The sequence below is a fragment of the Adelges cooleyi genome, unplaced genomic scaffold, assembly GCF_023614345.1.
Source record: "Adelges cooleyi isolate 19-005CV unplaced genomic scaffold, UGA_ACOO_1.1 ACOO_flye_CR_arks_rails_tigmint_CR_PRNA_574, whole genome shotgun sequence".
NCBI classification, from domain to species: Eukaryota; Metazoa; Arthropoda; class Insecta; order Hemiptera; family Adelgidae; genus Adelges; species Adelges cooleyi.
This window is the reverse complement of record NW_026096268.1, coordinates 14851570-14864587: the sequence shown is the minus strand read 5'-3', so window position 1 is coordinate 14864587 and position 13018 is coordinate 14851570. Positions and strand designations below refer to the sequence as shown.

The following is a 13018-nucleotide window of genomic DNA, read 5'->3' as shown; positions in this document are numbered from 1 at the left end:
AATAACTGTGCGAATTAAATATAACGATGACTTACCTAAGTCGTTCCACTCGAAACCCATAATTTTGTTGACTCAATATTTAAGCAATTTATATTAATCTGGGGGGGGGGGTTTAAGTACAAAACTCTAAACGTGATTCAGATGCGACATGTGTGTAATTAACATGGGTTTTGGTGACGCACGGATAAGCCGCAGTGCGTGTGACGTATCCAACAATGTATACAGGGTGATTATTTTATCATGGGCCACTCGATATCTCACTGGGTTTAACTAATAATAATTTTTTTTTTTTTCACAGTGTTTTTATATAATGTGATCTCCCAAACTCCTCCCAACTTTTTTGATAGAAACTTTTGAAACTTAAATGGAAACTTATATATATTTTATTACCTTTTTAAATTATGAATATTCTACTTAAAATTTCAACTGTTCGATAACCAGTTTTGTATAATAATTTTTAAAATGATAAGAGTTTAAAAATAGTTCTACACTGCACCTGTCCTCCTGCCCTAAACTTGAAACTTCAATTGCATGGCACATTTCACATTTGTACAGCGTTTACAAGTTAAAATGACAACTAAAAGTCTACTAATCAAAACTGAGCATTTGAGCAAGTCGAAAATGTTCAATACTTTGGTGTAAATTTAAATAGTCATCGGCTAAGCTGTGCATAATATAATAAGGATCTAGTAATATTCAACCAGAACCAGCTGTATCTTAACACGTTAAGCAGTGTGGTTTAACCCTGTATGAATATTCAATACTTAAATACAACATAAAATATATTAATAATTATATAAACGTCTTGTAATAACACGTCATATATAGAATAAGTCATGGGTGGGTAATTGGGTTAGATAAAGTAATACTAAATCATTTTGTATAATAGTTGAACGTGTATTTCAATATTTTAATGTATTTTTTTGATTATTATTCGTTTAAATTTATTGAGTGTACACGAAACCTAACTTTGAATAATAATTAGTGATGACCTCTTTTACTAGCTTTTGAATTTGAATTCCTAATTGTTTTATGAAATCCGATTGTTTATTATTTGGAAACTCATTTAAAAATGCATTCATCATTATTTTGATGTCCGGCTCTTCCTTCGGATCTGGTCTTATGCAATATTTTTCTAAGAACGGCTCTAAACAGTGCTGATTTCTTCCGTTGATAGACCTGAACAATTTTGTGGTAAACGAACCACCTATTAACTTGTACTCGACAAGTGTACCGGTATAAGATGGAAAAGAGCGTTTCAAATTTATCCGTATGTCTTTGTACCACTTGACTAACGATAATATTTCTTGTACATGCTGTACGCTAGCAAGTTCCACCGGCGGAATTAAATTGAATAAAAAATTTAACGCGTCATACATGTATTCGAACATCTGCTGACTACCCATTAACTGTTGGCAAGTAAAATTGAAAATTGTCCACGAAATGCCATAGAAATAGTCACAAAGTTCAAATTTGCCATTTACACCGATATTCTTCTGTTGGCTTTCTTCCTCGTCATCCGATATGTGCGCCTTGCCTTCCGAATCGTCACTGTTTTCTTCACGTGATTGATGATCATGTTGCACTTCACGGGTTGTCGATTGCCCACCTGGCCTTTGTTCACCGTCCATACTTCCCAGACGCATTTTCTTTAACTTGCGCCGTTTAACATTAGCGTACGCTCTATTTTTGGACAAACGTCTTTCGTAACCATTAACAGATAAAATGTTTTTGATCAACGCTGTAAATGTATGGGTCGCGTTCGCGTACAAACATCCTAACAAATTAACCACCATGTAGAATTTTTGGTACACGTTATCGACACTAACATGCGAATTGCCAATATTGTTAGCGAGCGAGTACAAACCTCTGTGAATAAATAAATCTCTCCCTGAAAACGAATCGCATTCGTTTGTAATGCCTGAATGTGATTTAACTTGCACGTCGGCAATCCGCGCCCATTGCCAATTGCCCAAAAGCGCGTTAAGTACGTCAGCAAGGGTTTTTTTTTCGACTTGGTAACTTGCAATCGTTTTTTCACTATTATAATAGTATATTATAAAAATATACAGTAACACTTTGCCGGGCTTCATCTAACCGACGTGCCAAAATTGTATTTTGAAATTAAAAATATATTATATATTTTAAAGTAAAGTTTTATACGGTGAACGGTAATATTTAGGTTTTCTACTTTTATGCTATACAAAAATACGACTATTGCATGTAAAAAAAAACGTATGTTAATTTATTGACCGTATGCATACAACTTCAATCTCTAACAACTGTTAGAAGTATTGCATTTTTTACATCGTTATTTATTCTAAATTGTGCTGCCACTAATATATAGTTATTGGTAAACTTCGCATTGAAACTAAAACTCACTTAAAAACAACATGACTATGCTACAACCTTATATTATGTTTTTTTTTTTTTTATAAACAAGTGTGATTTGTCTATATGTATAACATAGTCGTCTACTAATACAAATATTTATTAAATGTAGTACACTTTTTTGTATTGTAGATACGTTTTTTTTACATGCAATAGTCGTATTTTTGTATAGCATAAAAGTAGAAAACCTTAATATTACCGTTCACCGTATAAAACTTTACTTTAAAATATATAATATATTTTTAATTTCAAAATACAATTTTGGCTCATCGGTTAGATGAAGCCCGGCAAAGTGTTACTGTATATTTTTATGATATACTATTATAATAGTGAGAAAACGATTGCAAGTTACCAAGTCGAAAAAACCCCGGCTGATGTACTTAACGCACTTTTGGGCAATTGGCAATGGGCGCGGATTGCCGACGTGCAAGTTAAATCACATTCAGGCATTACAAACGAATGCGTTTCGTTTTCAGGGAGAGATTTATTTATTCACAGAGGTTTGTACTCGCTCGCTAACAATATTGGCAATTCGCATGTTAGTGTCGATAACGTGTACCAAAAATACTACATGGTGGTTAATTTGTTAGGATGTTTGTACGCGAACGTGACCCATACATTTACAGCGTTGATCAAAAACATTTTATCTGTTAATGCTTACGAAAGACGTTTATCCAAAAAAAGAGCGTACGGTAAGGTAAATCGACGCAAGTTTAAGAAAATGCGTCTGGGAAATATGGACGGTGAACAAAGGCCAGGTGGGCAATCGACAACCCGTGTAGTACAACATAATTATCAATCACATGACGAAAACAGTGACGATTCGGAAGACATGGCGCACACATCGGATGACGAGGAAGAAAGCCAACAGAATAATATCGGTGTAAACGGCAAATTTGAACTTTGTGACTATTTCTATGGCATTTCGTGGACAATTTTCAATTTTACTTGCCAACAGTTAATGGGTAGTCAGCAGATGTTCGAATACATGTATGACGCGTTAAATTATTTATTCAGTTTAATTCCGCCGGTGGAACATGCTAGCGTACAGCACGTACAAGAAATATTATCGTTAGTCAAGTGGTACAAAGACATACGGATAAATTTGAAACGCTCTTTTCCATGTTATACCGGTACACTTGTCGAGTACAAGTTAATAGGTAGTTCGTTTACCACAAAATTGGTCAGGTCTATCAACGTAAGAAATCAGCATCGTTTAGAGCCGTTCTTAGAAAAATATTGCATAAGACCAGATGCGAAGGAAGAGCCGGACATCAAAATAATGTTGAATACATTTTTAAATGAGTTTCCAAATAAAAAACAATCGGATTTCATAAAACAATTCGGAATTCAAATTCAAAAGCTAGTAAAAGAGGTCATCACTAATTATTATTCAAAGTTAGGTTTCGTGTACACTCAATAAATTTAAACGAATAATAATCAAAAAGATACATTAAAATATTGAAATACATGTTCAACTATTATACAACATTATTATTTATATATTTAAACCTATTAATTACCGGCTATCATGTATCAATTCGGAATTCAAATTCAAGATATTATTATTTTATTTGTTAATTAAATCATTTTCGCTATTTACCCAATCATTTTTTTTTTTACAACACATTACCTACTTATTATTATTATATGACCAGGTTGGTTGTAAAACATAACGGAACTTAAATAAATAAATCTATTTGGAAAAAGAAACACATCAAAAGTGTTTTTTTTGGTCCAATGATTGATATGTAATATCATAGGTACATATTATAATACCTAGTGTTAGCAGTTAGCACAGTAACATACATCTACTTAATTTGTGGTAGTACATAATTGATGCTGTGAATATTATTGATATAATTATGTTCAATTGATGTATAAATTATGGAGTCATGTTTGTCCTTCGAACTAATATATAGTTTCGGTTCATAGATTGGTTATTTTAGACAAAATACAAACAATATTAGGGACAAAAAAGTCAAGGAGTCTCTATAAAAATCAAACAATGACTACTCTACAGCGTCCTTGGTCGGCCAATCTGTTATCGTATCACAATATGATAACAAATATCAGGTCCGGTGTGATAACACTGTTTATAACCTTAGTTAAAAAGGTTATAAAAATTAAAAATGTATTCATTTAAAAAAAACTATTGAATAATTATATTTTAACTTGTATTTTTTGTAAAAAAACAACGTTAAAAATTTCTCCTTTTAGTGGTGGTCAAACGCACCGCGCTTAAAAACATTTAATATTAAACGTGAGCCCAACTTTTTCAGTTACCTATTCCTTTATATTGTATTATATTTGTATCGATTAGTAAATCAGTCAGCATTCGTCGAATAGTCTATTATTTATTAATTCAGTGATATAAAGTTATTATTAAAGTATGGGAATAGTAGGGTCGCATTTGACGCGAAACTTGAGGAGATTTAACGTAGTTGGTCGAACAGAACGCGTGATTGACAAGGAAAAACCAACACGGGCTCCACTACACAAAGCCGATGCCGAAAGGATCAAACAAATGATCAAAGGTATAATTTGTCGCATTGTAAACACAATATTGTAGTCTTTAAAGTGATTTGATAGGTTTGGAATTTTACAATTTTGTCATGTAGATAAAAAAAAAAATATGTACTAGGTAATCATACTCAGATATACCTGTTTGTTCTTTCAGACGATCCTAAAATGAAAGAAGAATTGCTCAATAAAAGTTCAGTACACGAGGGCAATTTAAAAGATGTTTACGTCACGTCCACCGGCGATGTAAGTAATAGTTTATGTTTTTTCCAATTGTATGCAAACCGTTAAACTTCGATACATATCATCATTGTTGTTTTTCCACAAAACAGCGAATTAAAAAGGAAATCGACTAGTGAATGTTTAAAGTTTTGACAATGTTCAATCATTTGTATAGTACACATAATTAAAACATAAATTATATTTTAGCATTTATCGTAGTTAAACCTATTTACGTAAATTGTATGTAATTATAAGTGTTTTTTGTATTATATATATAGCTTCCCGATGTTTACACCGGTTCGAAAGCCAAACTTCCGAAAAATCGAGAACAAGTGTTTGCGTCCGGTTTCCTAATGGAAGAGCCGACCGACGTGCCTAAAGGACGGTATACGTTAACGCAAATAGTCCAGTGTATATCCGACCATCACGGAGACAAAAACCAATTTACGGCCGAAATTTTAGCCAAAAAAATCAACATTGACGTAAAAACTATGGGTAAGTTAGGTTCAGCCGTAATAATTATCTTCCGTTTTCTTTTTCGTGACCATTTTTTTTTTTGGTAAAAATCATTGCGTGTCTCGTTCACAGAAAATATATTGAAATACTACCGAGTGTTCGATATCCACATACCCGACAAAAGCGTGATAGAAAAGCAAACGTCGTCGCCTAAACAAGCGCTGCTCAGTATTTTCAACTCGCTCAAAGACGATTTGATGTTGGAAAAACCCACAAAGAAACCAAAAGCTATAGAAAAAGATTAGAAAGTATAATAAGTACCATTGTTAATTGTTTATGAAAAGTCGAGTGTTTGAGTAATATAATTATTTTGATGTAAGTGTAGTTTCGAAATCGATAACTATTATTATACATTATAAATTGTTGTTTTTTATGGATTTTAGTTGTATTTGTCGTGTGTAAATTCGTCGTTGACCTTCGAGTTGATGATCACCAAAGACTGTTGACAATTGAGTAATGATCGGCAGACGGAAAATTTTCAGCGTTTAAAATTTACATTCTATTCTTAAACCGTGTTGGTTTTGTGTTAACAATCATTATAGTAACATGATTTATGTCAAATATAAAGAAAACCTATAAGAAATAATATTATTTGACTTACACTTAAATTTTATTAAGTTTAAGACCAAAATGTAACTGTTTTAAACGCTGAAAATGAGTAACGTCGTTGTTTGTAAATAGTAGTAAACTTGCAGAACTATTTGACATGTTATTTTTAAATATTACAAAGGAAATAATTTAATGTTTTACAAAATAGTTTTTGTGAAAATACTTTAAATTATGTACCTATTTCAGATTGAAACAAATATATATCTTACAAATTGAAAGATCAATCGTTAACCAACGAGATTTACAAATAAAATATTTGACAATAATTATAAACGATTGATTTTTAATAATACAAATAATTAACATGTTAACATATTATTTTAAAAAAGAAAAACTACAAAATTGTAATTATTTTTAAGAGAAAATCAGTGTCTCATATTTGATAAATCACCCTGTATACAACTTTTAATTACTCGATGAATCAATGTCAATCTCGAGTGTTAACCCAAAACTTAAATCGAACAAAACACAAATTATTAGCATTTAATTGACAACCCTCCCCCCTCCCTTATTGTAGCTAAAGACAAGTGTATATGTTTTTTATTTGCTTTTCGTGGCCTGCTGTATAAATTAACCTACTTGTGTAGTACTGTTTCGTCGGCATGTACTTAACCGAAAAAAATTCGGTTGACCTTAATATATATATATACCAAATCGTACCCGAAAAGCACTTTAATGGGCTGACAATTTAAGAAGTTGACCCTTTGAAAATTGAGTAAAAAACCCGACAAATGTACTACACTCTATTCTTTAGACATAAACGTCGACCGACTGAAAAAATATCTCCTAAGTCCTTTCATATGGAAGGAGTGGAAACTGGAAACCTTTTCTTTATTACGGTCTTTAGGTGAAGTTCAAGAAAGGCTCAAGGTAGATTTCAAAATGGGACTATAACATATTATACAATATTGTCCCATGAAATCATTTTATACTGTCATGCGTTGGTGCCAAATGTGTTGCCTATCGACGCCGTAGATTCACAATGGGTAAAATACAAATATAATATCAATAATTAAATTACAAAATATAATATTAATAGACATTTAAGCCAAGTAGTCGAGGTGAAAATCATTTGGTTTTTAAAGTGTTGCTGATTTTAAAAAAAAAAAAACATTTTTTGGTAAACGATTTTTGCTCAAAAATTAATTGTCACAAATAATATTATATTTATGAATTTTAGATATTAAATTAATGCATTTTGAAGAAACGGTTCGATACTTAATTCGCATTCAAATGGATTTATCTGCACTTCAATAGTCAATGTGCATTAACTGCTGCAAGTAACCACAATATCAGTATATACTACAATATTATTACTATTGTATTAATAACCTCTTGTTATAATATAAAATTCACTCTAAGATTGCCTGTCGGCACAGCCGTGTTTATTGTTTTTGTGTTAAAGTATTTCAAATGCATTTACAAAACGTTTCAAAAAAATGTTCAAGCAGTGTTGGTTATTTTTCGAATAAAATATTATCTATTTTATTTCAAATACAAATTTCTACGTTATTGGATTTTTTTTTAGCTGTTTTTTATCGTTATTCGAATGGATCTCTACTCAAATTTCATTCAAGTATGTAAATCTCCTAAAACACTGAACCCATTTTTTTCATATGGCAAGTCTATGCATGTGAATACACCCTAAAGGTACTTGAATAGGCTAAACAGTTAAAAAGTTCCTCCCCCTTTCAATTTAAAACCCCAAAAAATGTTCTAAAGATAGCGGAATTAATTTCAAATTTGTATTAAACATATTCATTAGATATACCCAACCAAAAAGATATCATAAGCCTTTTTTCCTGCAACTTTTTAGGACTTGAGATTTGAAAATTAGACCCAACATCTATAGATATATGTGATCCTAGTAATGGAATATCAGTTTAGGTAGGTACATATTATAAATATTTTTGCCAGTGTATAACTGTTACCGTGTATAATATACCTAATACTATGTTTCCGGTTCGAGCCAACTAACGGAATTGACTTAAGAGGTCGCCAAAATAATACAAGACACAACAGGATGGTCGTGCGGTCTGTGCCCAAAAAGTAAACTGCACTCCTTGTGAGGTCTCCGACGATGGTAATAATAATAATAATATAATTACCCTTTCAGGGATACTATTGTATTATTATGGCCGGTCCGGGGAAAAATTCAATTTTCCAAAAAACCGAAAAACCGCAACGCGAAATCATAAATGATATGTAAACAGCGTGTGTGTGTGTTATTAAGCTATTGAACGGTTCTTATATACTTACATTATGTCATTATTGTATAGACACACACGTGGTCGCGTGCGAGAAATAATGAAAAATTGCATTTCGGTATGGTATTTTTTTTTGTTGTTTTATTCCTCCAAAATCGCATACACGGACAAAGTAGAGACGATATTCCTTCTTAAATACCCGTTAGGTTAAAAAAAACCACCACCACCAGTTACAACAATAGTCTTCAAAGGCTTTTTATACTTTGTGTCAAATCAACGGGCAACCTCACCGTCTTGTTAGAGTACAATATATAGTGTGTACACATATAGGATAAAATAGGTATATTATCCTTTCCAAAGGGGTCGCTCGTCAAAAATCAAATGGCGATTATATTAATATTATCATTGCTCGTATATAACATGCACTATTATTCATGTGGGATAACACACACAAGGGACCCAAGTATGCCGCCTACCCTGGCCATTTCTCTCCTTAGACCAACACAATATTATGATAATATTGCCTGTGTCTTTCTACTGTGCCAGCTGATGTACAGTGATGATTGTAGTATTTAGTGTAAATATTGTAATATTATATTATTTTGTTATTCCAACGGATACCGCGCATACCAGGATTGACAATATAAGATATCAAAGATACTCTCTCTCTCTCTACACATATACAGAGAATATATCTAAATATTTTTTATTGGAATAACTGAAGAAATGTTCCTTTAACTAAGGGACACGTTAAGGCACATATTTTAGACGTTTTTTAATTATTCTTTTTCATACTTTCACAGCTGTTATTGGTTAGTCCGACTTTGATATATTTTCCCACTACACAACCCCATCCCTCGTGTGGTAAAAACCCTATGAACTTTGTCCAGTCGATAATCGGTTTTGGATCGGTTTTACAGTCAGCAAATTATTCATAATTTAAAAAGTCAATAAAATACATAAGTTATTGTTAAAGAAGTCCACAAGGTTTTAACACATAAGGGATGGCCGAACTATATTAACAGCTATATAAATGTATAAAACAAATATTGATTTAAAAAAAGTATAATATCTTCTGAGACTTTGATAAGTGGTCTAGGAAAAACGTGTACTGCGCATTATATGCAATAATATGTTTATGTTGAAACAATTAATATTGTTTTTTTTTTTTATTGAAAATGCTATACCTATTGTTTTAGGTACAATAAATTATACCTACTTTATAAGTGTTTGTCGAGTGAAAATTTACCCTTAAAACCGTATATCATATAGAATTACACGAATTACACGGCCGATTGATCGCCGTCGATCGTCCAGCCAGCCATATCCACCAAGGTCGACCTTGTGTACAATATTATAATACCCCGATGGGGTTAATCCAAAAACGGGGATTCGCCTCTTGTGTGTAACGCAACACTACAGTTATGTTTTTCCAAAAAATATATTTACATTACAACGTCGTCGGGTGGTTGTTTTCAAAACCCGCCGCCTTTGTAAGGCTATTGTTGTTGTTTACACATTGTACATAATATTTGAATGGCCGTCGTCGACTAAAACAAAAGGGATGATGATGTGTTTACACACGTCAATGGAAAAAAAAAAAAACATTGATCGAGCGAAACACAATCGGTCGCACACGATTAGTTGCAAGTCCACTAGAGATTTGTGGACAAAAAAATCAAACAACTCTCCCTATGTGTGTACTTAAACGGCGACCGAATAATAAGGGAGGGGGGGGTAGCCGTTAACGCTTGGGCTATTATTTTTAACGACCCTCTTAAATACATACACGGGGGCTATTATGTACCTATGCAAGCCACTCGAGTAGTGTATTATGATACCGTGGCGAAAATAATAAAGCGACGGTGGTGTTTACATATATTAATATCACAGTGAATACGGTCTGCTGATAATAATATAATAATATATATAAATTATAATAACGGTCATGTAAATATTTAAAAAAAAAAAATGTCTTCCCAACAAACACCCAACAAGACTACCAAAAACAACGAGAATCACCCAAGGGAAAATAAATATTATTATATATAGGTATTGAAAAATATAATATAATAACTTAATCGGAACCGTTTATCGACCCGCAGTGTTTACTCAACCCGCCCCTGTAGAGAGCTGTACAGGGGGATAAGGCACCTATAAAACCTATTTAAGTGCAATAATTCATCGGCGGTGCCTAAAACGACGTTATTATTATTACCTATAAAAATTGGGTTATATTGGTTTTTCGTCCTACCTATCTCTTGTAAAAAATAAAACAAACAGTGGTTATATTAGTGCCCAGGTACCTCGGAAAAAACCTACCTTATATTGTATTACTTCTTTTGGTCGGGCGACATTACGGGCCTAAGGGTCGAACGCAATAATAATAATGCTTGTACACGACCTAACCGAAATAATCCAATCAAATAAATAATAACACATAAACCGCGAATTTTTATTGCAAACACAACACCAGACACCAAGCTAGGTACACCGTCCTCGACGTAACAATATGTTTTATAATAATATATTATGTTTTTTTTTTTTGCTATAGTTTAGTTTGACCAAGGCGAATGCAGTTTGGAGTTCCCGAGAGGATTCTTGGTCTGTCCAGATGATGACCTCACTAACATTTACAAGTTGTATCCTGGGACAAGACGAGGAGCGCGTGAAAGAAAGGTTAGGTAAGTTTAACGTGGAAAAAAAAAATCAAACACCATAAAGTCTGCTGTCGAGTCGCGGCGATGAGATGAAGCAATTAAATCATTAAAAGTAACAAAAAACAGCGTACCTTATGGGGCGGGTTTAGTGTTGTGTCTAAATGAGGAGTTGGTGTACCTATGTATTACATACACAAGAGGCGTGACAAACGGGTGGAAGCATATCCTGTTTACCTCTTCTTCCGCCGGAGACGCCTACACCACACGTTGTATGTGTTGAGAAAATTGGATCAAAAAATGAGTAATTACTGAAAAAAAAACTCATCCCCGTGGAAGGAAAACATAGAGTAGCCGTTTATCTGCAGCGTTGATCTCCGCTGCCGGTTATAATGTGCCCAGGTACGACACGTCGGTGTGTGTACACTCCCATCATAAACGTTCGAGTGAACCAAGAAGTGTCTAGACCGAGTGGGGTATCGAAATTTGTCCTCAGGGGCCGTTGCCGTTCCGCTAAAAAAACCGCAAATATCAGATTGGTTTTCGATACGTTTTGAAAATTGGTTTCAATCTTTTGTACACAAACAAAAAAAAGTATACACCCATAAACGGGTGGTTGGGCACGTGTTATTTTATCGACAGCAATATGGCCAATTCCAATAATTATGATTTAGTTGGATCACGTTCAACCACCAAAATAATACAGTGAGGGAAATCACAACTGTTCCTCGTTTAGATCAAGAGCAATCTCTAAGAACTTCAGAAGTCAGAATGTACTTAACCTTATTAAGACCAATTTGAAGCCTTTTTTGGAGCACAATCGTGTCCTCTGAGAAAACCGAAGAACAAAGGACGACAGTGTTTGAGAGAAAAGTACTGAGGAAAATTGACGGGGCATACTTTAATGCTCAGACCAATTAATGGCAGTATGGTCTTGATTGGCCGAGAACAAGGAAGAAGATGTAGAAGACTATTACTTTAGAAGGTCATAGCTCATAAGGTTCCTTAATGTTGTGTTTTGTACTTGGTTTACAAAATGCAGTATCTACAATATAAAGATCATGACGTCGGACAGTTAATTTTGTACTTGCTGTTAGTAATAATATTATTGACAACAATAGGACGATTATGCCAAAATGGTTTTCGGTTAGTACCTACCTAAGTATGCTGGTGGACGAACTGAATTGTCTGTTGGTATAAATCTAGTCTATTCGAGTGGTAGTGTTTTGTATAGCCACCGGTTGGGTATTTACCGACGTTCTGTAAACCTATACTTGTGCGGCTACCGTCTGAGGACGAGCAACTTTAGACGGGGTTTAACCTTGGGGGACAAAAAAATTCAATAAAAAATATATAGGTTAGTATAATGATGTGTGGTCGACGACGGCGAGGAGATAGGATTACAAAAAATTACACACACACCTTTTCCCATTAGACATTTTTTTCTCCCTGCACGCCGTTGTTAATAAACCGATCGTTTATGGTCGTCTCACGTTAGCACGAATCGATTGAAATAATAATAATAATAACAATTAAGTAGCTTAGACCTCACGGAATACACTTCCATTAGCGAAAAACGTCTTAATCGTTTTTTATTATTTTTTTTTTTTTAACGTAACACGACCCTAAGTCTCGACACGACTAATCGCATAAAACCGCGAGTGTTAAAAAAAAAAAAAAAAAACGATTAACAGCTAAGTATTATTTTTTAAATGTAAATAATTTAGCTATAATAATATTTAGCACTAAATAGGTAAATTTATTTTAATTTTAATAATAAACATGTCAGTTGTCATTGCATTCTACACACTGTCCATTCCATATATTATGTTATGTTGAGAGTTTAGCACAATTCCGTATAAAATATTATATGGTTAAGGTCGACTAAATGTT

General features: G+C 33.3%; 1 protein-coding gene across 2 annotated transcripts; it reads left to right on the top strand.

The window, feature by feature from the left end:
* Positions 1-4499: 4499 nt before the first annotated feature.
* On the top strand, positions 4500-6311 carry LOC126843181 (NADH dehydrogenase [ubiquinone] 1 alpha subcomplex assembly factor 4). 2 transcript variants are annotated; one of them, XR_007686397.1, is made up of 5 exons: positions 4500-4928; positions 5072-5160; positions 5415-5631; positions 5725-5967; positions 6036-6311. XR_007686397.1 is itself a non-coding variant. In XM_050580548.1 (4 exons), exons 1-4 carry the CDS (start codon positions 4784-4786, stop codon positions 5895-5897), a joined length of 624 nt encoding a protein of 207 aa, XP_050436505.1. In that variant the 5' UTR covers positions 4500-4783; the 3' UTR covers positions 5898-6029. The 2 variants fall into 2 exon arrangements, 1 of the variants encoding a protein (XP_050436505.1); XM_050580548.1 differs by lacking the exon at positions 6036-6311 and having other exon boundaries at positions 5725-6029.
* Positions 6312-13018: the final 6707 nt, after the last annotated feature.